This window comes from Orcinus orca, chromosome 19 (genome assembly GCF_937001465.1).
Source record: "Orcinus orca chromosome 19, mOrcOrc1.1, whole genome shotgun sequence".
Classification (NCBI taxonomy): domain Eukaryota; kingdom Metazoa; phylum Chordata; class Mammalia; order Artiodactyla; family Delphinidae; genus Orcinus; species Orcinus orca.
This window is the reverse complement of record NC_064577.1, coordinates 31,093,889-31,120,040: the sequence shown is the minus strand read 5'-3', so window position 1 is coordinate 31,120,040 and position 26,152 is coordinate 31,093,889. Positions and strand designations below refer to the sequence as shown.

General features: G+C 53.8%; 3 protein-coding genes across 5 annotated transcripts in view; 2 read left to right on the top strand and 1 right to left on the bottom strand.

Moving 5' to 3' along the window:
• Positions 1–13,880, top strand: part of USP36 (ubiquitin specific peptidase 36) — a 34,593-nt gene extending 20,713 nt beyond the window's left edge. For 2 of the 3 annotated variants that reach the window (XM_033438645.2, XM_049701567.1), the window contains 10 exons: positions 567–667; positions 1,621–1,759; positions 4,157–4,822; positions 5,423–5,553; positions 7,125–7,712; positions 8,119–8,312; positions 10,035–10,136; positions 10,845–10,960; positions 11,326–11,477; positions 11,704–13,880. In XM_033438645.2, the coding sequence (XP_033294536.1) occupies positions 567–667; positions 1,621–1,759; positions 4,157–4,822; positions 5,423–5,553; positions 7,125–7,712; positions 8,119–8,312; positions 10,035–10,136; positions 10,845–10,960; positions 11,326–11,457 (2,169 nt within the window). In that variant the 3' untranslated portion in view covers positions 11,458–11,477; positions 11,704–13,880. Of the gene's footprint in view, positions 1–566; positions 668–1,620; positions 1,760–4,156; positions 4,823–5,388; positions 5,554–7,124; positions 7,713–8,118; positions 8,313–10,034; positions 10,137–10,844; positions 10,961–11,325; positions 11,478–11,703 lie in introns of those variants that run through there. The other variant, XR_004486403.2, reaches the window with a different exon arrangement.
• PGS1 (phosphatidylglycerophosphate synthase 1) overlaps positions 1–26,152 on the bottom strand; it is a 584,793-nt gene that overhangs the window by 270,282 nt on the left and 288,359 nt on the right. The window lies entirely within an intron of this gene.
• Positions 23,788–26,152, top strand: part of CYTH1 (cytohesin 1) — a 91,025-nt gene continuing 88,660 nt past the window's right edge. Inside the window, exon 1 of the mRNA XM_033438642.2 lies at positions 23,788–23,943. Within this exon, the coding sequence (XP_033294533.1) occupies positions 23,922–23,943 (22 nt within the window). The 5' untranslated portion in view covers positions 23,788–23,921. The remainder of the gene's footprint in view (positions 23,944–26,152) is intronic.

Here is a 26,152-nt window from a genome sequence, read left to right as displayed (position 1 = left end):
GTCTTAGGTGGTGGTACGCGTGCTACCTCCGGGGGGCAGGTTTGCGGTGCCTGTTTGCACAAGTCCAGATGTGACCTCTGCAGAATGTTTATTCTGTGGAAAGTGGCCGTGTTTTGTGGTTGTGTCCAGGTCCTGTTGTTGTTTCTTCGTGGAGTGCAAAGACATGTTTTAAACCTGTCTCACCAGGATCTGTCCCACTCTTGGCCTTGCGATGAGACACTGGAGGGGGGCTGCTGCCAGTGCCCTGTCCTTAGACCCCCTGGAGAAGTCTCAGAAGGCCAGATATTGGTGGGAGAGGCTGTGCTGAGCAGACCTGTCAAAATAGCCTTCCACAAGGAAGGCTCGCATCTTTTGGGGTGCCAGGAAGGAAGGGGGACTCCAGCACACTCAGGGGCACATTCAAAGTTAGAGGGATACTTGACATTTTATGAAATCATTGCTAGTTAGTTCATCAGCACTGGGATACATGTGGCAGCTAAAAGGTTTTTTCCTTCCCTTGTTAAAAGTAAGGATCGCAGAAGTGTTGATCGTTGTGTTTTGTTTCGTCCACACCCTGCGCTGCTCAGGCAAGCAATGGACAGTGGTACCAGATGAACGACTCCTTTGTCCACTCCAGCAACATCAAGGTGGTTCTGAACCAGCAGGCCTACGTCCTCTTCTACCTGCGGTAACCGGCTCCCCACCCCCACCCCCCAGAGCGCTCGCCTTCACTCTGCTCTCGCCCCGACCGGCCTCCCTGGCCTTTCCCTGCATGAAAGTGACTGGAATTCTGCAGGAGGGAAGCTCTTGGAGCAGCTCTCCTGCCAGTCAGGTGTCGTGGAGAGCGGCCACTGGGAAGGGCACTTAGATCACGCCCACTTGGCTGTTGAGTCAAAGCCAGAGCCTGTGGGAAGGTCAGAGCAGGAGTCCATCTGCCCCACAGTGAGGTGGCTTTGAATGTAAATTGGAAGGTTGTCTATTACATCATTGCCCCACATTAGATGCGTTCCATCTGGCTATCGGCTGGCGTACAGACCTGCCTCTGGGGAAAGTGATCCCGGTGGGCAGTGAGGTAGGTTGTCAGGGGGTAGAGGCTAAGTAGTCAGAGGGTGTAGGCCTTTGGAAGGTGCCTCTTCTTGGGACTGATTGTCACCGACCTGGAGGATGAGGATGTGGAGCAGGGAGGTGTTTTGCTGCTCCAGGATGGCTTTCTGATAGACTGAGACTCTAATAATCTCGGAAGAATTGAGTAATTTGCTCTTTGCTTACATTGAGCAGAATCTGAGGCTGCGTAGTAAGTTCTCATGGTTTAAGGGCGCAGTCAGCTTCAGAGAAGCACGTTGGGACAGTCATGGTTCCCTCTGGCTGTTTTTCTGCCTTTGCCTGTCTTTTTTTATTTATCCGTGCAGCATGGCTTGTGGGATCTCAGTTCCCAGACCAGGGATTGAACCCGGGCCACTGCAGTGAAAGCCTGGAATCCTAACCACTAGGCCACCAGCGAACTCCCTGCCTGCCCTTTTCTTTTAGGAATGGAATTGTAACCTTGACTTCTGTATTCTGATTCCTTCTCACACTCAGTTTCGGTAAAGCCTCTGCGGCTTTAGTAAGACACTCCCTGACTTTGTTCTCTTCCTTTGACAGGATTCCAGGCTCTAAGAAGAGTCCTGAGGGCTCCATCTGCAGGACAGCCTCCTCCCTTCCCAGCCACCCCAGGGTGGTTCCAGACCACAGCAGGAAGAATATCAGCAATGGGACCACATCCTCATCAGTGACTGGAAAGGTACTTGTTTAAGAGGATCGATGTAATCATTGCCGTTCTTCGTGCCTGTGCCTCTCAGGGGATCGTGGAGCCCCCAGACCTCTTCATGCTGGGGAGCTCGGCCCGATGGAAGGAGAGTGCAGACAGCAGTCCTGCTGTATTCCACGTTCTTTCTGAAGTGGGTCACGGAGCCAACAATGGTGAGAAGGAAGAGGGGGACAGTGATGAGAAAACCTGACTCAGCAAATCAAGACTTAGAGCTCCCAGTGTGTCCCCACCTTAGAGCAGCTGCCACGCGGAAGTGCAGTGACAGGTTTCCCAAGCAAACCTCTGGCCTTAAGCATCTGGGAAAAAAATATTTTATCCCCACATTTTAATACTAAAAACGTGAGTAGTTTGTACCAGTGTTAATTTTCTGATTTTGATAATTATACTGTGGTTATGCTAAGAGAACGTCCTTTGTTTTTAGGAATACTCGTGGGTGTGTATGGAGGTAAAAGGACGTCGTGTCTAAAATTTAACTCATAGTTAGGAAAATATATATGTACATACATACACATGTATATATGCAGAAGGAGAGAGAGCAGGAAAGCTAATGTGGTAAAGTGTTAACAATTAAGGAATACCCTTGAAGTTATTTTCGTATGTATTTGAAATTTTGTACTAAAAAAAGTTAAGAACTCAGTTTTATTAATAAGATAATAGCAGTTTCCTTATAACGTAATTCGTAATTCAAAAATAGAACGGCCCTCTCTGTTGACTACTTCTGTGATCCTTTCCCTTCAGTCTGAAGATCAAATCCAAACACAGGCTGCCGGGGCCTTCACATGTCTACAGGGGTTTTAGTCATTTATGCAAATCTGTTTCCTTTCCAACATTCAAGAAAATAGAAGCTGAAATAGAAGCATTAGAGTTGACGTAGCAATGACATGCCATGACCTGGTTGCGAAGGTGGTGGTCACTGTGGCCAGAGCAGGAAAGCCAGAAGCCTTGGGTGCTGCTCAGAGGAACAGCGACGGGCATGGGGGTGCCTGAGGGCGAGCATGGCCCCCCCCACGCCTGCCCCCCACCCCACCCCCTGGTCAGGCCACCGCAAGGCCTCTTCACTGACCCTGCGTGTTTTCATCATGAAAATAACTTCCCAAATACACTGCAGTTGCACAAAAGTTATTTTACTCTAAGTAACATTGTGTAAGTTCCATGTACTTAAGTGCTCAATAAGTGAACAGGTTTTGCAGCACAGCGGGAAGATTATTCATTTTAGGAAGAATGCTAATAAAGAAATAATGGCCTAAGTGACGTAAAACCAGTCTGTTGCCTGTGCAGAGGGTACGGATGTTTAAGCGATTCAAAATAGTATCAAATTAGCAAGAGTTTTGGGAAAAAATTGTTGCTGGCAAGAGTACAGTAAGTGCAGTGTGGCAGTATGCCTCCTAATTTATGAAAGTATCAACAGCCTAGTAATGCCATTTCTAAAAAATTAGTGTGGAGTACTAAGTACAGAAGAAGATTCAGTCTTTTTTTTTTTTTTTTTTTTTGGCGGTACGCGGGCCTCTTACCGCTGTGGCCTCTCCCGTTGCGGAGCACAGGCTCCGGACGCGCAGGCTCAGCGGCCATGGCTCACAGGCCCAGCCGCTCCGCGACATGTGGGAACTTCCTGGACCGGGGCACAAACCCGTGTCCCCTGCATCGGCAGGCGGACTCTCAACCACTGCGCCACCAGGGAAGCCCCCAGATTCAGTCTTTTGACCATTCCTTCAGCACATAGTCTCTAAGACCCTGACCTGGTTGGGGGTGGAGGTGGCATGTCGTGGTAAACAGCACCGACGCAGGCCTCGGGGAGCATTTCGGTGAGTGAGTGGCATAGACCCAGTTGTGACGGTGCTATGGAGAAGGATGGGGCACTTAGCACCTTAGTGGTCATGTCAAGGGGACCTGGAGCCAGGCTGGTTTATAAACTCTTCATGCAATGAGATGGTCGCTAGTCAAACATTAAAGACCTTTGTTGATGGGCCAGAGTACAAAGGTGATAACGGCATATGGTGAAACTGAGATGCTCCTGTGCACCTGTGTCAGAAGAAAAGCCCAAAGGGAGAAGACACCAGCCTATTAATGGAGGGTTATGTTTAGGTGATGGAACTTGGTAGATTTTTTCCCTTTTTATTTTTTTGTATTTCTCAAATCTTGATGAACATGTACTGCTTTCGTAGTAAAGGTAATTATAAAGAGGCACACCCGTACGTGCGCAACTCAGAAGATACTGCAGAGAAGTAACAGTATCTGTCTCGTGTGTCCGTGTAAATAATTTGTCTAGAGTTGCCCCTCAGAGCCCCTGCCTGCTGCCTCCTTGTGGGGCCCTCGCCAGCCGGCTGTGCTCCCTCCGGCTTTGACCGCCTCCTCTGCTTTGCTCCCCTTTAGAGACCAGACCCTGTGACAATGAAGAAGCCTCAGACCCCTGAAGAGCTCGGGGTGCCCGTTGCCAGGAATGGCTCTGTGTCGGGCCTGAAGTCTCAGAACGGATACACTCCTCCCAAGCCACCCCTGGGGTCCCCTTCCCCCAAGCCCTGCAAAACGCCTCCCCACGTGCCGACTGTTCTGGATGAGCCTGGAAAGAAAGTCAAGAAACCAGCCCCCCTGCAGCACTTCTCCCCACCGCTCAAAACCTCCCCGGGGCCCCCCGGTGCCGGCGAGCTGGGCGGCAGCAGGTGTGAGGGCCGCAGGCCCGGCTCCTGGGACGGCAGGGCCACCCTCTCTACCTCACCTCGGCCCCCGGCCGCCAGGACCGCCAACGGGCTCGGGCCCAAGGTGGGTGATGAGGGCCCAGCTGCCGAGAGGAGGGCCTCCAGCCCTGAGCACCCTGCTGGTGGTGGCCCCGCCAGGCCCCCCTCGGCACCCCAGAGTGGAGCCGCCCCTCCTGGCGATTCTCAGGGAACCCACTCTGCCGGCCCCGCCAAGGTGCTGCTGGCCCGAGAGGACGCGGAGCTGGTGAAGGCCAAGTGCCCCGACCTGAGCAGCGCCTCCCCCGAGCCCGCTAACACCATGTCTCCTCCGCCGGCCAAAAAGCTGGCCCTTTCTGCCAGGAAGGTGGGTGTGTGGGAGGGTGTCGGTCAGGGTTGGGGAGCGGGTTCGATTGTAGTTTGGGGGGTGGGGCGGCAGCACAGGGGCATTTGGCCGCCCGAGGAGCTGAGACGTTGGGTGTCCCTAGGTGGCAGAGGGCTGTCCAGGCGCAGGCAGGTTGTGGCATCTCTGTCATTGGATGAGGCCAGTGGCCGATAGAGGGTCAGGGCCACACAGCTGTCCTCTGTCTCCATCTGTGGACAGATGTCCTAAGGGAGCCTCTGGGAACGGGCCCCGGCAGGGAGCTCTGAGCACGGGGACGCGCGGGACATGGGCTGGCTGGCACCTCTGTGTGCACCTCGAAGCTCCGTGATGTAATTGTCGTACTGAGATTTTTGTTTAAACTTCCTTCGTTTTTTCCTTTTTGTTTCTAACCAAAAACACTTCTGATTCTTCTTCTACCATTCTCCCACCCCTCACGCCCCCTTTTTTGTTCTTCTGTCCTCTCATCCTTCTTTCTGGGCTCTTTTATTTTTTATTTTATTTTTATTTTATTTTTACTTTTTCTCTTCACTCACGGCAACCTTTTTTAGAGCACCAAGTTTTTATTTATGTCAATAACTGCAGGCCAGCACCCTGCGGAGGGCAACCGGCAATGACCTCCGTCCACCTCCCCTCTCTCCATCCTCCGACCTCACCTCCCCCCGGAAACCCACTCACCCCGTCGTCGCCTCCACGTGGCCTGTCAGTACAATCCGGTAAGCAGGACGGCTGCTCCTCCCCCGTGGGGACAGCACACAGGTCTGCCCGGTGTCTCCTCTGTCCTCCTGCTGAAGGGGCTTCAGTGGGGCAGAGGCGGCTTGGTCTCTCAGGCCCTGGCTTTTTTACTCTGTCTTCATCTTCCGTCGTCTGCCACGTGCTCGTGGTGATGCGTGTGTTGTGAGCTGATCTGCCTATGGCCCCCCAGCCCCGTGACAGGACCCTGAAGTGGAAGGGGGGGGGGTGTTTGAACAGACCATGCGTGAGCTCAGGGTCCTGTGCACTGGTTGTGTCTCCCAGCGGTGCTCCCTGGCTTATCTCGGGTGGGGTGGGGTCTGTCACCCTGGCCCTGAGGGCCTCCCGAGGGGACTCAGGCGCCCCCCGTGCGCTGCGGAGGCTGCTGCGGGAGGCGAGGTTCTTTGGGAGCTTTTCAGGCTCCTGCGGAGATGCCCCCCTGGAGGTTTGGGCTGTCGCCTCCTGGCCCGCTCCGTACAGGGGTGTTCGTGTTCCTTTGTGAGTCCAAGGCCAAAGGCCCAGAATTACTGATACACGGCTTGTTTGAAGGCTGAGGGGCTATCAAGGCCTTTGGCAGCTGGGGAGGGAGGAAGGAGCGAAGGAAGATGGGGCGCGAGGACGTGGGGTGGTTTGGGCGGGCTTGGCGTTGCTGCGGCGCCAACGTGCCCTCCCTGCCCTCCTCGTTCGGGGCCCCGCTGTTCCCTTTGTCCAGCCCCCCTCCCGCTCTCAGTCCTGGCACGGGGGTTTTGCACATGCTAGGTCTTTAAACATCCAAGACATTTATTGGGTATTTTTTCTTTGTTTCTTTGACATATAACTTTTTTTTTTTTTAATTCCAGAAAACGCAGAGTAGCGTGATGTAGTGCAGTTTGTATGTTGCCATCAGAGTTTGTTGTCTAGTTTAGATGATGTTGAGACAGTCCTGTTTCATTAGCAACCCTTGGAGATGGGTTTATTGTCACACATTCACAGATGAGAAAATTGTGGCCCAGAGTGGAAAGTTGACTTTTCCAAGGTCGCATAGCTGGCAGGAGGAGATCCAAGAGTCTCACTTGATTTGCTCTAGATCCTGCCCTTTACTTGTCTTGCTGTATCATCTGACTGGAAAGTCTGTTTCCCTGATTTTCCTGAACCCCAAGTTTCAGAGGAAAATCCTTGAAGGGTAATAGTGGAAGATGCGTAGGCTCACAGCCGCCTTTCTTATAAGACTCACCGCCTGTGCTCAGACACCTGATACTTGCGGAGGCTGGACATTTATTGCTTAGTGGAGGTTTCCTCCCAACACATTTGTACTGAGAATCTGAAACATTAGGGTTTGCAAAAGTACTTTGAACTGCCTGGTGACAAGAAACTAAGAGATATGTAACGATTTTTATTAACTTTGATCTTAAGAGTTGAATTTGTTAGCATGTATTTTCTAACGTTCGCTGAAATGTACATATATCTGAGGTTTACAGGCGAAAGTCTTTTAAAATCCTGACCTGCGAGGGAAGGGGCCGAGGGAGGGCAGGCAGGGAGAGCTCAGCCTGTCCTCACTACCTGACTGTCCCTACAGGGCTGTGTCACCTGCTCCGAGACCATCCAGCCATCTGAAGCCCCCCCTTGGCCCCCACTCCCCGTCACTGTCCAGCAGCCCCCCGCCTCTCGGGACATCAGACCCACAGAGCCACTCGCCCGCCTCTGCGCCCCTGCCTCAGGTCAACGGGGGCTTCCGGGCCCCCTCACACCAGCTGCCAGAGGCCATCGAGCCCCCCCAGGGTCTCTGTAAGAAGAGAAAGAAGACCCGCGTGGGAGAGACCCAGGGCCAGGGCTCAGAGGCCTGCACAGCTGTGGCGGCCCCTCCAGGGCCTCCTAGGAAGAGGAGGAAGAGGAAGAGGAAGCACACGGGGGACACGGACGCCTCCCCTCTGCAGGCGGGGCGCATGCCGGGGCCACCCTGGAGCCCCGCGCATAGGAAGGAGGGTCGGGCGGAGCCGCTGGCGGGCAGACCGGAGGAAGAGGGCGGACAGCAGCCGGGGAACGGCTGGCCCGTGGGATGCGTGAGCGACGGCCACCGCGTGAGCCGCAGGAAGAGGAGGAGGCAGGGAGCTGAGGGCCTTGGCGGAGAAGACGGCCTCCGCCGGGACCACCCACCTCGGCGTGGGTGAGAGCCGGGAGCCCTGCGCCTCCGCTCACACACAGCCCACTCCCCGTGGGTGCTGTCTGGAAATACAGGCGCTGCCCGGCCCTCTGGGACCTGACTGTATCGTCAGGTGTCCCAGGCGGGTGGCGAGTGGAAACAGCGTTCCGGACCTGGCCAGCCCCGTAGGTGCTGGGAGGTCCCGTGACCCGGGCCGGGCCACGCTGGGGTCCTGTCGTCCACCTTGTGGGACTTGCCTTGGATTAAAAATGCATTTGTGTGCTTTTCTGGACTGTGGCCGTGGGCAGGTCCTGATCAGGTTCGGGTGGAGTCTCCTGGGGCTCTGGAGGGCTGAGGCACATGCACCAGAGTTCACGGGGTATCTGGGCCTCAGTTTGCTAGGAGCTGACTGTCAACTCTGACTTCCTAGGAGCTGCTCTTCCTCAGATGTCGTCCAGCCAGAGGCTATTGCAGCATCACCAAGGAAAAAGAGAAAGAAAAAAAGGAAGCAGGAGTCACAGCAGGAAGTAGAAGAGAATGAGCCTGAGGGCCAGAGGGGCTCTGAAGTCCCTGGGAGCAGGCCAGGGACAGCTGTGAATGGCCAGGCTCCTGGAGGCCCCACAGGTGTGCACTGGGCCGGGAGGGGACGCCAGGGGAGCAGGGGGTGGGAGCCAGCCTACCCTGTGCGTCTAGAGGCAGGTGCGGTACCTTGGGAGGGGCCCGCTGGAAGACCTCTTACCTCTGCCCTCGTGCCAGCTGTCTGCCCACTCGGGCCTCCTGACCTGGCAGATCGTTCAGCCCAAACTACCCTGCAGGAGAAGATGGGGTACATGTAAACTTCACACGTTCTGTGAGCGCAGTGTTTCTTCTGGTTCAGGGCTGTTCCCATCTAAACCTTCCCACTGGAATTACTCCTGGGCCGCCCAGCCTGGCGTTTTTCTTTGCCACTTGAACTTGCAGCATTGGGTTCAGAAGCTCACCTCCCTCTGCCTCTCTTTGTAGCCGGCCTTCCTGAAGATCGTGTGGCCTTTTGCAGTGGGGTTCTGTGTGCTGTGGCCGTGCCTGGGCTGAGGCCTCCACCAAGCGCCTCGTCCACGTTGTGTTTTCTTTTTCCTTAGTGGGCCAGCCCGTTTCACCAGGCTCTCCTGGTGGAATGTGTCTGTTAAATGAGGGGAGTGAAGGTCCTCAGCGCCTCAGGAAGGGGCCCCCAGGTGAAGGATCGTCTAGGGTCTGCTGTTTGTGCTTTGGGGGCACACTGGTTCCCGGGGATGGGTTTGTAGTTTATCAAACTCCGGAGAAACGAATTCATGAATAAACACGGAATTCCATTAATTACACGGCAAAAGCACTAATTGCTAGGCAGTGAGGAATGGCCACTTCAGGCAGCCCGTGTGTCATTGGAGAAAAGGCTGCAGAGACCGGCTGTCGTCAGACGGGGTCACTTTGTGAGCACGTCAGCCAAGCGGGAGGTGCTGCCGGGCCCCAGGGCTCTCCGCCCAGTGCAGAGCAGGAAGTGCGCGGCGGGCACGCCCAGCACCCCGTGTGTTTGTTCATGATCCCAGAATTGGTGCAGGCATTTGTGACCCTAAAGAGGCCAGAGCCCGGGTTGCGGGTGGCTCCGCGTGACCACCGGGCCCGAGCTGTGCTGAGGAGCGGCTGGAGAGGGGGTGGGGGACAGGCCGGGGGCAGACAGTGGACGCTGTCCTGCTTAGAGCACTGAGCCTGAAGGGCACCAGGTCATTGCCAAATTGGTGGACCAGAGAGATGAGGTCAGGCTTGTGTTTCGGGAGGTGAGTCTATTCTGACAGTTGTGGGTGGTTAGGGGGACTGGGCAGAGGCCAGGAGCAGCTAAGACGTCGTTTCTAGAGCCCTGATAAGGGGTGGTCAGTGCTGTCTGTGCAGATGTCCTTGCTGGCCAGGCTCTCTGCGGGCAGGGCGGTGGGAGCTGCCCTGCGAAGCTGCGGTGGTGGTGGTGCCGGTGGCACCTTGTCCCTCCAGTTCGCGCTGCTCCGGTTTCTGCCCCTTCCCTGCAGGCGAGGAGCCTCCATGGGGAGCTCCCGTCCCTTCCTCCGTCAGACCGAGGGCTCACTGCTGCCTGTAGGTTTTTTGTTTTGTTTTCAGTGTTCAGGTTTTCATCTTTTGCAGAGTTGATTTGGACCAATAACCTCTTCTCTTGAGAAAGAATAATCGTTAACTCCCTTGTCACAGGCAGGCAGGCAGGCAGGCAGGAAGAGCTTGCTTTTACACATTCTCTAAAGAATTTGTCATTAGTAAGTTCTGCAATTCTGTACGAGTGTTTCCTCGGTGGTTTATTTTTAATGTATGTAAATGTTATTCTGATTGCAGGGCTGGGACAGGCTCCTCTTGTATCCTGGGACAGAGAGAGAGAATCCGATGTGGTCCAGGAATTGCTCAAATATTCATCTGATAAAGCTTATGGGAGAAGAGGTACTGGTTTTGAGACTTGACTTCTGTCTTCTGCAGTTGGCTTATGAGGAGCTAGAGAGGCCTGAAAAAGACCTCCTGTGTTGAGCCTTGTGCATAGGAATTGCTTGGCTCTGAAGATGGGAAGAGGAATGTACATGTCTGTTGTACCCTCTCTGACCCCATTGCCATTGTATGCAGATCAAGAGCCCTGCAGGCGGGTTTTGTCTGCGGTGGGGATCCAGAGCAGCTTCCTGCTGGGCTCTGGGAGCCTGGGAGAGGGCAGAGCATGGGCGTTTGGGCAAGGCAGGGCAGGCCAGCCAGGGAGAGCATTAGAATTCCAGAGTCGGGGCAGGCAACAGACCGAAAAACTCATCCAGCACTCATGCTGTAAGTTTTTATTTAGAACATTATTTTTCTAATTCGGACTCGGAGAAAGAACGCAAGATCTTTGTTTCTCAAATGAGGGCATGGGCTTAAAAAGAACTAAATATTCGGGGTTAACAGTGTTTGCTTTTAAGTGACGGAATCACTGACTGGCCTACACACCGGAGACCACTCTGTTCCTCCCCTTTTCCTTCTCTGTGTATCCATTTTCACCAAAAGGTGGCACTCAAAACTTTTTGAATAATTAGGAGTAGACCAGCCTATTTTGTAAACTTCACCCTTGAAGTAAATCCACAGGGCAGCCAGGTACCCGCACAGGTCGCAATGCCAGTGTCTGTCTTGCAGTTTTGACGTGGGACGGCGAGGTGTCAGCTGTCAGTCAGGACGCCATTCAGGACAGCAGGCTGGCCCGCATGGCCACAGTCATTGACAACTGGGACGAAGAGTTCGACCGAGGGAAGGTGTGATGCGTGGTGGCGGCCTGGCGGGGGCAGAGCGCCGCGGAGTAGCTCAGCTCGGGGGCCGCTGGGGAGGACTTGGATTTTCAGGGCTGTTTGAAGGGGCAGCAGCACTACAGAGTGGCCGAAGGCGAGACTGGAGCCGCGCTGCCCGGGTTCAGGAAGCCTGTGTCCTCCAGTCACTCCTGCTCCTCCGTCAGTGAAGTGGGGGTCGTGGGGACACCTTCCGTGGGTCACTGGAGTGTCAATCTGTTAGTTCAGGTCGCACGTTGAGACTCGTGCTAGCACGTAGTAAGCACTTGGAAAGGAGCCCCCGGGACCCGGGGGAGCCCTTTTTGGGAATTATGACACTGTGATTCTTGACATAGGAAAAGAAATTGAAAAAATTCAAGAGAGAGAAGAAAAGAAACTTCAATGCCTTCCAGAAACTTCAGAGTAGACGGAACTTTTGGTCTGTGACTCATCCAGCTAAGGCTTCCAGTCTCAGCTATCGCCGCTGAATTTGGAGCTGTCAAGATGGGTCAGTTTGTGCGTGTGTGTGTGTGCAGTCGTGCATGGGCTGTGGTGTGTACGGTGTGGAGTGTGGTGTGCACACACCGGTCACTTGCAGATTGAGGACCAGGCTGTTTCCAGGCTCCATCTCGTGTCAGTGGCGTTGCCTGTGTTGGACGCGCTCTCCCGGGGTGGTGGTGGGACTCCTAGGGTCTCGTTTCTCTCCCTCAAGAATGATGTTCTTTGCCTCACAGCCTCCAGAGACGCGGTCCCTTCCTGGGGACCGTCTATCTGGACTGAAGAGCCACTTGCCGAGGACTTGCTGGCTCTGTCGGCTCCAGGCCTGCCATGGGGGACGGCCCGCAGAGGCCCCGGGCTTCTGTGGATCAGGACCTCTGGTGACACAACACGCACTGTGACAGACACGGGGACTCTTAGAGCAGGGGGCAGCACAGCAACTGGGACCTGAGATGGGGCTGAGCGCCCTGTGATGCTGTCCTGGGGCTGCGGGGGACGGCAGGGAGGACGGCGGCTGCGCCTTCCCAGTGTGACCTCGAGCTCCAGAGATGATGGCGTGCAGCCAGTTGCTCTTCTCGACGGGCCCTCCGTCCCCCACTCCTGGCGGCTGGCACTGCTAGCTCATCCTGCACCTCCCGCTTCCTCAGGTGGGGGCTCTGTATGCCTTACCTGTTCAGCCTCAGAGAGTCGGCGGCGCCCCGGGCCGGCCCCACACCGCTGCCTCTCCCTTTTATGGAATTGCGGGGCGGGCAGCCCTGCCAGTGCATCTCTCTCTTGCAAGAAACTCTAGACCCTCTCTGGAGAGCAGGTGGCTGTAGTGGGGCAGGTTGGGGGCCGAAAAGATGTGCCGACACATCTGCTTCTCAGGCTGCTACTTGTTCCGAGGTGGCTTTGCTGGACCCTGCCTTGCAGCTGCAGTAACCCGGGGGTCCTTACTGAGGTGGTGGTCTTGGGGTAGATTCTCTGTTTATTTTACTACTTGATATAAAACATTTATTTTTGACCAGGCCTGTGGCTTCCATCAGCAATATGTTTCCTCTCCCTAATATGCAAATACTGGCTTTGTTTGCTCAATTTTGTGAGTGCTTTTTGAATTTAGATGATTGTATTACTCGAGAAGATCACGATCACTCTTTTATCTTGTTCAAGCTGTGCTGCGAACTTATAATTTAATAAATACGGAAAAGCCTCAGTGAGGTGATACTGTCCAGAAAAAGGACGCATGTCCCAGCGGTAGAAGGTATGGAAGTAAATCTGAAGATTATCCCTCAGCGCATGTCCATGCTTCCTCTCCTCTTGGTACCGCTTCGGGTGGGAGTGGACCAGTGCCTGGTCCTGTCCTTCGAGTGGTCTCCTCAGCCTGAGGCCCGATGCACTTGTCTGGCCCCCACTTTCTTCCTCACGGAGCCTTGCCCTTTGCTCTGCTGCTTGTTCTGGGGCCTGGGGGATCCTGGTGGTATCGAAAAAGCGTTACATTTTTTATACGGGGAGCTATGTTAATTTTTTCATGTGGGTCGATCTTTATGTTTTTTTCTTCCTGTTTTTGTATTTCTCTTTAAAAAGTTGGGGAGAATAATACCAGTGGCCTGCGCTGGGGCTGCTCTGGTCCCAGCAAATGGGAACCAGGCTCTGCCTGGACTGGCCCGGGAGCCTTTTTGTCTTCTACAGAGGACTGATTCCTGCATGTCAACCACACCTTGCTCAAAGCTGAGGGGCCCACCGCAGTGCCCTGTGGCTCTGTCATTTGTCATCTCAGGAGGGAAGGCAGGTGCCTCCGTGGGCAGGGTTTTTTCTCTTGAGATGTTGACATCCATTCCTGCGTGAACTATCTCCCCGACCATATTTTTAACATGTTCTGTAGCTGAAAAAAGAAAAATTCAGTTGTTTGCTAGCACAGAATTGATCTCTTTTCTCTCTCTCCCTCTTCTCCAAACAAGTCTCTTCCTTCCTCCACTATATAACTATAAAGGCTTTTCCTGAGGAGAACGTACCCGTTTTCTCCTGGGCAGGGATGAGCACTGGCCTGACCCTGCAGCATTTAAGTATCACTGTTAAGTAGACAAGTCCTCCCATCCCACGGAGAATCATCGGCCAAACTGGGAGGGAAAGGATAGGCCCAGAAGACGAGTCCAGATCCTAGGTGTCCGTGTATAAAGCTTCAATAGTGGCAGTCTTAGACTTTGTTGACTTAGAACATGGGTCTCATTTAACTCACCCCTCCCAGTGGTCCTGGGTCCTGTCACTCCCTGACCCTCGGCTGGGGGCCTGCGCACACGGGGCTGGGGGCCTGCTCACACCTTGGCCCCGTGTGCGCGTCGAGTCCACGGCACATGACCTGCACCTCCGTTCCAGGGGCTGAGGGGCCCCAGATGTTGTCAAGATCTGGGTGCAATAAAACAAGGAGTTTTTGTGAGTCCTGCCTGTGTCTTTGTTTTTTTCCCCTTTGACTTATAAAAGGTTCACCCCGACCCCAGTCTGCTGTCCTAGTTTGCGCGTGAGGTTGGCCTCAGGCACCTTCTGGTCACTGTCCGTGAGAGGGAGTCAGGTGCCTTTAGCAGTCTGTGCAGCAAAGCTTAGAACAGGTCTTTGTTAAGAATAAAGGGGGAATAAAGAGGTTTATTTGAATGTCTTAATACATTGTTTGAATTTAAGAAGGGAGAAGTCCTTTGAAGTGACTCCTTGAGCTTTGAGGGTGATTTTCAATGAGCACCAGATTGAAACTTGGAAACAGTATCATTCCACTGAGGTTTGTTTGAAAATTTTTTGAACCAAATGGTTGGACTTCTGCAGGGAAAGATGAGGGAGAAATCAGGTTTTGCTAAACTGAGTTTTCCTCACAGTTGGCAGGGACAACCCAGGCCTCCGGTTTGGGGACCCCCTCCTGAGCCTGGCTTGTGCACAGCGGTGGGTAGGGCACGGCGATGTGGTCAGTGCCTGTTCAGTCTCCCCTGACCCGAGTGGGCACGCCCAGCTGCTGCTCCGGCCACATACCGGAGGCCGTGGTGAGGAAAACTCATCTCCTGTGTGGACTGGAATTCATTGTTGGTAGAGTGTAATTTGGACTCACGTGGACATTGCAGCTCTTGTCAGGCTTGACGGGAACAGGAGGGGCAGGGTCTGGCTGATACCGCACGTCCTGGAAGTGGGGTAAGGCCAGGAGGGGGCACAGGTGTCTGCAGAGCGCTCCATGATCCCGCAGGTGGCAGGAGCAGTGCCTGTGAGTGGGTGACAGGAACTAGTGTCGTCCCAGGCAAAGGCAGGTTTCCGTCGAGTGGGTTCTGGTGCCCGAGCTCCGCGGCTCCTTACTCCTTCCTTCCCTTCAGTGACACCCCACAGTGCCCCACCCAAACATGCTCCTCAGACACGGGGACTCTCTATTCCAGTCACTGTGGGGGGTGGGGGGGTGGTTGGCCGGACAGCTCAAAATGAGGACAGCAAAGTAAGAACAGGTGAGGTGAGACATCTGCTGGACCCAAACCAGAGGGGGTGCTCGGCAGGTGGGAGAGGGTTTGGGGTGACTGATGTAGTTCATGGGCCTGTCTCACCAGCGGAACTTGTGTCCAGAGGTTCTGCATCACCGGCTGGGAGGCAGCTGGAGTTGATCCACTACATATCTGGGCACAGGGGTCATACAAGCAAGACCATAGCTTTTGCGTGTTGTTACTGGTTCCCATCAGTAGCAACATGGTTCTGGCTGCGTAGAAGTTGAATAAGGCCAAGTTTCCCACTGGCAGCCCATGGTCTCAAGCACAGAGCTGCCGGCTCCAGTGGGAACCAGGAGGAGGGCGTGCCAGCTCTGCCTGGTGTGGCCTCGGGGAGGAGGGGAAGCTGTGAATGGGGGGTTGACAGGTGAGTAGGCTCCAGCTGGTGGGGCTTGCTTGAACGACCCTGTCAGGTGACAAGGCAAAAGCACAGGATGCTTCTCCACGGATAATTTCGGTAGGAACCTTTCACGCCAGCCTTTCCTTGTGTGTCTTTCGGATTACAGTGAGTGCCTGCGGTATCGTCAGCAAGGGTCTACAAGGTCTGATTCGCTGTTTACACACCCAGGGCTGATGGCAGTGTGCGTGCAGGCCAGGGGCGGGGGTGGAGAAGACAGGTGAAGATGACCAGTCCAACAGGCTGGCCAAGAAGTGCTCATGTCTGCAACTATGACATGGTAGTAACAGAAGAGGTGGGGCCGCTTGGGTATTCAGAGGTGGAGTCAAGAGCAAAGGTAACATAAGGTGGAAGGTTCAGGGCTGGGGGAAGACCTCTGGCTTGGGAAGTCAGCTGAGTGGTAGGGCACGTCATACCAGAGAGGCAGGTGGGTGACAGATTCCAAGGCTGTGATGCAGCCAAGCCTGCGTTATCAGAACAGAATGGGGAGACCCACAGGTGTGAGAAGGAGGTGACCAGGGAGCACGGAGTCTCCCGATTAGGAAAAAGTGCGGGACACCTGGGGAACCAGGTGACCATCCATTAGAAGCTCGGCCAACCTCGGGAGTCAGGAGCGAGCAGTGAAAGGCTGGCTGGTACGATGGAGTGAGGAAGGCCAGGGTTCGAATCCTGCCCAGTCTTGGTAGCGTGGACAGCCTCCATGTAGATGGGACCTAGGTGAAGCTAGGTTCTGGTAATCCCAGGCAGCTTGAGGATGTGTCATGTGACACCTGGTGGGAGCTCAGCGGTGTGGTTCTCTCTCTGCCTTCCGGGCCTCATGGCTGGTCACCTGCACTGGCTCCTCCCTTTAGCCCAGGCTCGTGCCTGGAGGAGCCCCTGCTGCACAGACTCTGCTTAGCCCAGCTGCATCCTGCTCCTTCCTTCCCTGCTCCTGCATCAGGACCGGCTGGTACCGTCAGGGAGGACCATCCAGCTGCCCAAAGCAGGTTGCCATGCTTCATTAGGCTCTGTCTCAGGGGGCCCCTCTCTCCCACCCCATTAGTGGCTGTTGCCCGTTTGTGCCCTCCCACCGCCTGTGTGCCCCTTACTCTCGGCAAATGATTTTCATCCCACTGCAAGAGTTCCCTCCCACTGCAAAATAAACAGTGAAACACCAGGAAACCAAAACCATAAGCAACTTCCCTCCCATCTCCGTGTGGTCTATTCTCTCTCTGACCTAGCGGTTCCAACACTCACGGAGCCCAGAATCACCTGGGAGAGTTATTGAATACTAATTTAATTTAATACAAATGTGAGGGAGATGAGACTCTCGAGAGTGAGGCTTGGGCAAACCCTTCCCGAGTGATTCTACCGGGCGGGCGGCCGGCGTTGAGAACTGCTGTGCTAGTCCTGGGTTTGAGAGAGGGTCAGAATCCCCAGGGGGTTGTTAAAACACAGGTTGCTGGGCCCCATCCCCCGACATTCTGATTCAGCAGGTCTGGGGTGAGGTCTGAGAATTTGCATTTCTAACACGTTCCTAGGGGATGCTGAACCCACTGCTGGGTGGGAACCACACTCACAGCTCTGATCTAATGGTTCTTACATGGGATGGTCTGTAGGACCCCCTGTGGGGTCCTCAATGTGCTCTCCAGACCAACCTCTTCCACCCCTTGGCGACCTCGCCTCAGTGATTTTCCTGTCTGCCTCCTGTGTCTCGCTCTTCCCCCTTCCTTCTCTTGTGAACATGTTCAAGTGTCAGCCATCCTAAAAAAGGCCCATTTTTTCCGTGTCGCCTCCCAGCCACCCTCTCCCTCACCTAAGCTTTGATTTGCCTTCTGCGTCCTTCTCCACGGTCCTCAGTCTGCCCTCTGCCCGCATCACTCCACTCAGTGACCCAGTTCCCAAATCTGATGAGCCTTTGCCACAACTTCTTTTCAGGATTGGACACTATTCACCCCCGTCTCCCTGAAGAGCTCTTCTTTTTCTGTCCCTTCAGTGTTAAATCTGTTGGATCTGGTGAGCCCTGGATACCTAGATGTAGCCAGAATCAATCCACTCCAATCAATATTCCCCATTGTGTACTCAATATAGCCCAAGGAACATCTTTTCCTGGATATCCTACTGGCAAATTTGTGGCCCAGACAGAGTTCATTGTTTTGTCTGCCCTCCTCTTACCTGTGTCCTGCTCCTCCTGTGTCCCTCCCATGGCTGGGGGCCCACCATCCACCCTGATGCCAAAGCCAGAAACGTGCCCGCCACGCTTGGCACCTCCTTCACATAACTCCCACGCATCAGTGACAGAATTCTGATCTTTCCACCTGGCTGCCGGAAAGTCCTCTCTTTCCCGTCCCCACTGCCTGGCTCTCAGCTTGAGTCGCCACCACGTTTCTCTTGGACTCAAATCGTCTTCTAACCAGTGCTCCAGCCTCCAGTGGACCTGCTTACTGGTCTGCCTTCCTGGCCCCCAGGATAGTCCTTCAAGACAAGAAGCCCAGGCTTCTGGTGGCGCAGTGGTTGAGAGTCCGCCTGCCGATGCAGGGGACACGGGTTCGTGCCCCGGTCTGGGAAGACCCCACATGCCGCGGAACGGCTGGGCCCGTGAGCCATGGCCGCTGAGCCTGCGCGTCCGGAGCCTGTGCTCCGCAACGGGAGAGGCCACAACAGTGAGAGGCCTGCGTACTGCAAAAAAAAAGAAGCCCTAATCAAATCATTCCGTCCTCAGGTTTCCCAGCACCTGTCACAGCTGTGTTGTTGAAAGGATGTGTCAGCCTTCATCATCCCGTGCTAACTGTTGGGACTATTAAAATGCACCTTGATGTGGTTTTTTGCTCTTATAGAAATGATCCGTGGTTCACGTACTTTATTCTCCCTTCTTACGTGTACTGATCTGCAGTTTTCTGCCTTACGTGGCCTCGGTTAGACAATTCCCCTTGGCAGAGACGGGTGGGTGTTGCCTTCTGTCAGTCCCGTATTCCAGGCCCCCAGGAAGTCTTGGTTGAAGGGGTAAGCCCGACAGGAGTGTGGTTGGTGACCGTGCCCTTGGACTCCTCTCAGAACACGGCCAGCCCACCTCCGTTGATGTCCTTGGCCCAGAAGCCTCCTTGCGCCGTCCTCCCGACGCTTCTGTCTCTGAGCCCCTGCCCCCACCCCCCGTTCCCCCCACTTTTGTTGTTTTCACAAGTGAAAATATTTTGGCAGGTCTGGCGGGAACTGGAGCATTAGCTCCTCTATTTGAAGTGAAAGCCTGGACTGTGTGGCACGTGGCCAGCTGTCTTGTCGGGCGGCAGGGGAACTGTTTGTGACAGCTGGACACAATCAAGATCCATTACAAACAGATTTCAAGTGCCATTCACACACAGAAGAAATCGCAGAGCTTTAGCAGAATAAAATCTGGGGGTTTTCAAAGCAAGACAATGCCGCAGCCTCGGCCCGTGTGAGCAGCTCGGTTTGCGTCTCTGCAAGCGCCCTTCCTTCCCCAGCACCACTTCCCTCCTGAGTGCAGGCTGGAGAGGCTGGCGGGGCTGGCGGGGGCTGCCCCCAGGCCCTGTCTTGTATTACTGAGGACACCTGTCTAAACCTGCATGGGGAGGGCTCAGAGGCTGGCTTCCGGAAGCGCCGCTGGGCAGCCTCGTCAGCCTCTCACCTTGGTCTCAGGGAGAATGAAGGGTTCACGTAGCAGTTGGAGAGTGAGGCTGGCAGGCCCAGCTGAGCCCATTCCTCTTCTGTGAGGCAGGTGTTGTCTGAGGTAACTGTCCCTCCCTCCCCGGCCCTGGCCTTGGTGGAGCTCTGAGTAGTGGCGTGTCGGGTAGCCATTTATAATTCTGTATGGGTGGGAGGCCTTAGGACATGGTGCTTCCTGTGGTTCTGTTGGCCTCAGGGGACCGTGTTCCTTCAGCACATGCGGGGTGGCGGTGCGAGTTGCTCCTTTTGCACATGGAGGGGGTGTCAGCGCTCATGCAGGGAGGGGACACCGTCCTCTCCTTTCTCACGAGACCCTCCAGTTTGCGCTGCCCACTTGGCCCCCTGCTGTCTCACTCATCTTGATGGGAGAAGAGAAAGGCAAGGAAGTAGAATCATTTGTTTTAGAAAAAGGAACCAGATGACATATGGGCACAAGGAAGAACAGAGAGGTAATAGTAAAGTCCCTTACCATGGTATCTTATATCTAAGCCCCCTCTAAAATTCTTATTTAAAACATTAATTTAAAATAGGTAATAATATCATATGATATCACTTATATGTAGAATTTAAAATATGACACAGATGAACTTATTTACAAAACAGAAACAGACTCACAGGCATAGAAAACAAACTTATGGTTAACAAAGGGGAAAGGGCTTGGGGGAGGGATAAATTAGGAGTTTTGGGATTAGCAGATACACACTACTATATATAAAATAGATAAACAACAAGGGCTTACTGTATATCACAGGGAACTGTATTCAATATCCTATAATAAACCATAATGGAAAATAATATGAAAAAGAATATATACATTATATATATATATATATAAATAACTGAACTTCGCTGTACACCCAAAACTAATACAACATTGTAAATCAACTATACTTCAATTAAAAAAATAAAATAGGTAATACATACATATTGTGTTTAATTTAAAAGCTGTGTATTTCCCAGGGCTGCTATAACAAAGTCCCATGGGCTGGGGGGCTTAAAACAACAGAAATTTGTTCTCTCACGTCTGGAGGCCGGAGGTCTGGAATCAAGGTATTGGCAGGGCTGCACTCTCTCTGAAGAATCCTTCTTTGCCTCTTCCAGCTTCTGGTGACCCAGGCATTGCTCGGCCTCTCCAGTGTCTGCCTCCATCTTCACATGGCCTTCTCTATGTGTCTCTGTGTCCTAATCTCCTCTTCCTAGAAGGACACCAGTTATTGGATTTGGGCCACCCTAATGATCTCATCTTAACCTGATTACATCTGCAAAGACCTTATTTCCAAATAAGATCACAATTCACAGGTACTGGAGGTTAGGTTTTTGGGTTCACAATTCAACCCCTTTGAGTATTGAAGGGTATTTAATGAAAAGTCTCCCACTCCTGTTTCCCTGGCAACTGGCTCTCCTCCCAGAGGCAGGGAGGCCCCCAGTCTCCTGTGTGCCCTGTTAGCCACAGTCCACGCTTGCCCACTAGTTTGGGAGTCCCGAGAGGGCATGGCTTTCCAGCTGCTCTCTTCGCTGCTGTGTCCTCAGCATCTTGAACAGCGCATGGCACAGCACTGCGCCCTGCCCCCGACAAATATTTATCAAATGGCTGAACGTACAATGTAAATGTACATCACATGTTGATGTATTTTTGTTAGAAATGGAAATATATACCCCTGTTCTGTCCTTGGTTTTTCCACTTCATACAGCTTGGGAATAGTCTCACGTCGGTAAATGCGGAAATAAGCCTCAATCTTTTGTTTTGTTTTGTTTCGTGGTACGCGGGCCTCTCACTGTTGTGGCCTCTCCCGTTGCGGAGCACAGGCTCCGGACGCGCAGGCTCAGCGGCCGTGGCTCACGGGCCCAGCCGCTCCGTGGCATGTGGGATCTTCCTGGACCGGGGCACGAACCCGTGTCCCCTGCATCGGCAGGCGGACTCTCAACCACTGCGCCACCAGGGAAGCCCAGGCTCAATCTTTTAAAAGCCTGTGGGTGCTCCCTTGTAGGAAAGGGACAGGACCCAGTAACCTGTCCCTTTTTGAATACTGTTTCTGAAAAAGTTTTAAACATCACAGTATAAGCACAGGAAAAAAAATATATTTTGGGTTACCTCTGCTCAAAAACCTTCCTAATTCATTCTAATTTTTGAAATTATTATGTAAGGCAAGGATGACAGAAGGGAGGCACTAACTTAAAAAAAAAAGTTCATCAGGCGGATCAACCACTAAAAACAACAGACCACAGTGAGAGGCCTGCAGGGAGCCCCGACCCATTTTCTTTTTCTTTTCAATTTTTTTTTTTGATGTGGACAATTTTTTAAGAGTCTTTATTGAATTTGTTATAATACTGCTTCTGTTTTATGTTTTGGTGTTTTGGCCACAAGGCATGTGGGATCTTAGCTCCCTGACCAGGGATCTAACCCGCACCCCCTGCATTGGAAGGCGAAGTCTTAACCACTGGACCGCCAGGGAAGTCCCTGACCCATTTTCAAAGTTCTTGACGTGGGGGAAGAGGTCTGGGGGTAAGTAGCAGACCAGCAGATTCCAGACCCACGGCCAGTGCCCTCTCAGCTCCTCTGCTCCCTGCCTCTGGCTCTCCCTTTGAGGTCTCACTATGCTCCAGGGTCTGAGGACTTAAGTAGCAAGTGAAGCTGACCTGGTGGCTCCCATTCTACACTGTGACCTCTGTGGGCCTCAGTTTCCAAATCTGCGATATGGAGATAACAGCTCACCAAAGCCCCGGAGCCAGGAGTGTGAGCTAACAGAGGGTCTTTGACAGTGACTTGCAGTCAAGTACATTTTACATCCCTACCCAGTGCATTCATCTACAACCAAAACAAACATTATCCTTATGGTATGTGATGGACACTGATTCTATCTTATTCTATCTTCCTTTCATCCAATGGTGATTGGTTTCTCATCCATTCAGAGTCAGGACCTGCCATTGGAAAACACTGTTGTAATGAAATAATGTAAGTTAAGGGAATTTGTAAACAGTTAAGTACCAGGCTAATTGAAGTGATTAGCATTCACACCCGTATTCCTTCCCATCCAAAGGTACTGGGTTTGGGAGTTCAGATCATAGTGAGAATTAACCTGTGGCCTCAATTGCTTTTCTTCCCAAGTTTTGGTCATTGAGCAAGAGTTAGGTGAAATCAGTGAAGATTAAACGGCTAGGTCCACCAGAATCAACCTTTTAGGAGTAAGATAACAATCTATACAAGGGAAGTGTCTAACTTCTGGAACTGTTCGAGAGAAACACCTGCCTAAGGAAATGGAGACCATCTTCTTAGACTTTCCGGAGACATCAAGCTTCTCCACCAAAGGCTGGGTCAGACAGCTCAGCGGAGTAAGAGGGATGTTTGTTTGTGAATGTACAATATTCTTAGCCACCAGAAGGGTGGGCCAGAGCTGCACCCTGATGGAATGTAAAGATTAGGATCGCTTAGGGTGATATGTTGAAATCCATCCATCCATCCATCCCTGTGCAGAGGTCAAGAGGAAGACAACGACAGATCTGTCACTTCAGAGATCAATATTGGGTAGAAGCCTGGATTTTATAGGCAGAGGCTCCATTGTGTGGGTGGGAAACAGGTCCAGGGCACTGAGCTGTTTGCCCAGGTCACAAGGCTAATAGGAAGCAGATCTGGAAAGAAAGCCTAGAGTTTCATCATTCATTTATTCCTTTTGCATGAGGGGAAATTACTTTTCTTTGTTGTCTCTTGGGAGGCATATTTTAGGGCTCACCCAACAGGCTGCTGAGGAGGGTCACAACTCCCCCTGATGGAGACATTGCCAGGGACATTGCCAGGTCCTTGGGCTGAGCTCTTCTCCAGCAGCCCCTGGGTACAGCATGTTGGCTAGGTGTCCAGGGTTATGACCCCCCAGGGGGGTCTTGGACCATCCCTGTGTGATGTGTGATCCTGAGATTCCTTCCAACTGAGGCACTTATAATTTTTAGGGGTAGCACCAAACCAAGAGTGTATGCATCCAGAAGTGGCTAGAAAAAGTGGCATTTTCCTAAATTAAAAATTGGGGAGGTGCCCATCTCCCGGTGAAGAGCTATTGCTCATGCTCCCCGAAGGGCAGCTCAGTTTACCAGTGGGAGGGGCTTGGTCCGCCCAGGGCAGACAAATAAAACATGTAAGGCACAGTCTAGAAACGTGTAAATTTAAGAGGCCCAGGAATCAAGGTCACCCAAATCCTGAAATGCTGGGAGATGAGGTGCCTCTCTTTGAAATTTGACCTGGGTAAATTCAGAGGACAAATAAAAGGAAGTATAAAGGCAGAGAGCTCATGACATTCACGGTGCTAAGGTTCAGACCTCAGAAATAATGAATTCAAATGCTCTGGTCTCTGACCAAGGACCGGCCCGTCTCTGGCAGTCTGGGGAGGGCCGGACCTGCGAGGTTGACGTCAGCGAGGACCACCCTGCCCTTCAGTGGCCGGACACGACCTTGGGCTTTTGTGGGCAGCCAGACTCCGTGCTGTACCCTAGGCCTGTGCCGCCCTTGAGAAATCCGAAACCCGATGCGCCCCTGTAGGCGGCCGGGGCGGGGCCTCGGGCTTGGGCGTGGTATGAGGCGGGGCCTCGGGTCGAGGGACCAGTCGGAGGGGCGGGGCCTGAGCGGGAGCGCGTACGCAGGCGCGGGCAGGCTACAGGACGCAGCCCGAAGGGTGGGCGCGCGGGCGGCGAGGGCGGGGCCGCGGGCCTGGCCGGGCGCGTGCGCAGGCGCGGGCCGGGAGGCAGCCGCGTGCTGGGGTGTGTGTGTGCGCGCGCGCAGGCGGCGGGCGGGGCGCCCCGCGGGAGGCAAGGGGCGGGTGGAGGGCGCGGAGCTGGGGGCGGGGCTCCGAGACGCGCTGGGCGAGCAGGGCCAGGAGCTAAGGGTCCAGGGGCGAGCGGCGAACCCGGCGCGGAACCCGGCGCCGGCACCATGGACGAGGACGACAGCTACGGTCAGTACGGCCCACGGCCCGGCCGGCGGACGCCCTCTCCCTCGCTTCCTCCCTTCTCCGGCCCGGCGTCCTGCCGCGCCTCTGGCGGCTCGCGTTTCCCGGGGACTGTGGTGCCGGACGCGAGCCTAGGGCGGCCGGGCCGGGCGGGGACCTCCGCAGGGCAGGGGTCACCCGGGGCCCTGAGGCTGAAGGCTGAGGGGCGCTGAGGGGCCGGCGTCGGAGTGCCCATGTCTCCGGGGTCGGCGCCGGGGGTCGCCGGGCTCGGGTCTCTGGGGCCGGGTTCGTAGGACTGGGGTCTCAGGGCCTGGGGCTCCGGGGCGGGGGTCTCCGGCGTGAGGGTCTCGAGGCCGGGGTCTCGGGCGGGTTTCGCGAGGAGAGGGTCTCGGGGCCGCGAATTCGGGGCCAGGGTCTCGGGAGGGGGTCGCGGGCCTCTGTCCGGCGCAGGCCCGGTCGCCCCACAGCCCCGCCGCGGGCCCCCGCGAACGCTTAAGTTCCCCCCGGGCATTCTCCGTAGTTTCCGGCCCCTTAGGTGTTGGCAAGTTGTGTGCCCGGGTCCATGTCTTTGTTCAGAAACGAAAATGAGAAAACACAGGCAGCGAACCCGAAGTGGACAGGCTGCGACCAGGGGGTGCCATCGGGACCAGGACCTCGGCCAACGTCCACTCCAAGGCCCGGGTTGACGGTCGCTGCCCGCCGTTCCGTGTGAACGGGCTGCTGGTCCAAAACGCCTGCGGGTGAAGCCCGAGGGGCGCGGAGAAACGCAAGTTTGCTTTCTCATCTGTGCACAGAGACGCGGCATAGTCATCACATCACACAGACAGGGAAAACTTGACAAAACTACCAGTTCCCAAATCCTCCACCAGCTAACCTTATCCTGGGAACTGCTGGCCATCGGCAGGGCATTCCTCCCTCAAATAGCTTCAGATCGCCGGGGTTTTAGAAGGTTCTGTGAAATGCTTTTGTTAATTTAACGTTTTATTCCTGAGAGATGAAAGAATGGCAGATAGAACAAGTGGTGAACTTCTGTGGTTTGGTAGCAGAGTACAGAGAGCACAGTTAAAAATGCTTGTGTGGCTAAAGGGAACCGAATCCTGCTTTATTGACTAATTGACATAGGTGGTGTTTGTTTCTTAAGTTCTGAGCGAGCAAGCTTTGTCATGGAGTATGTTAAAAGGAGACGGGTGAAGCATGTTGTTATGGTTTTCTGTTATTTATGAGTAAGTCATTGAGGAACCACTGACCGCAGAAAAGGCGGGTTAATGACCCACAACCCTGAGTGGCAGACAGGGGAAGGGCCACCACTTGTGGCCTGAAGTCCAGAGCATGTGAGGGATGGGTACCCATCAGATGTCCCCTTGTTACCTTCCAAGTAAAAGTAGTGTGTGCTTTTCTTCTGTGATTGAAAACAAATCACCTCCTGGCTGGTCCCGAAGGATTTTCTGGCTCCTCCAGGCTTCTGTCTTTCTGCCCACCCGGGAGAAGTCTTCTCCAGCTTTGCCTGCCGCTGTGCCTTCTCTTGCTGTTTAATCTCTTGTGGATCCCAGTGTTCTGCCAGGCTTTCTTCGTGCCCTCTTCTGGTGTTCTTACCCACCGGGCGAGGCAGGAAGCTGTTGGTCTGGTCGCTTTTAACACAGTGACTGCTTTGCCACCAGTGGCATGAATTTGTGCTTGGACGGGGTGAATGGAAGCAGGGGATATTTGTTTCCTGTGGTGGCTGTGACAGGTTAGTGCAAGCTTGGTGGCTCAAAAGAACATACATTTATTATCTTATAGTTCTGGAGGTCAGAAGTCCAGATTTGCTCTCACTGAGCTAAAATCAAGGTGTTTACTGGTCAGTGTTCCTTTCTGGAGGTCCTAAGGGAACGTCCGTTTCCTTACCTTTTCCAGCTTCTGAAGGCTGCCCACATTCCTTGGCTGGTGGCCACCTTCCATCTTCAGAGCCAGCAGGTAGCATCTTCTCATTTCTCTCTGACCTCTGCCTCTTCTAATTAGGACCCTGTGGTTCCATCGGACCCACCTGGATATGGATGAGGATCAGCAACCTTGATTCTGCAGTGGTAATCCCCCTTTTGCCATATGTAGGGGTAACATGTTCGCAGGTTCTGGGATTGGGACAGGGACATCTCTGGGCTCCGTTATTCTGCTGACCACACATAAAGATGAGGAAGAAGTTCTTCCTTTCTTTCTCTTTATGCAATTAAAAAAAATC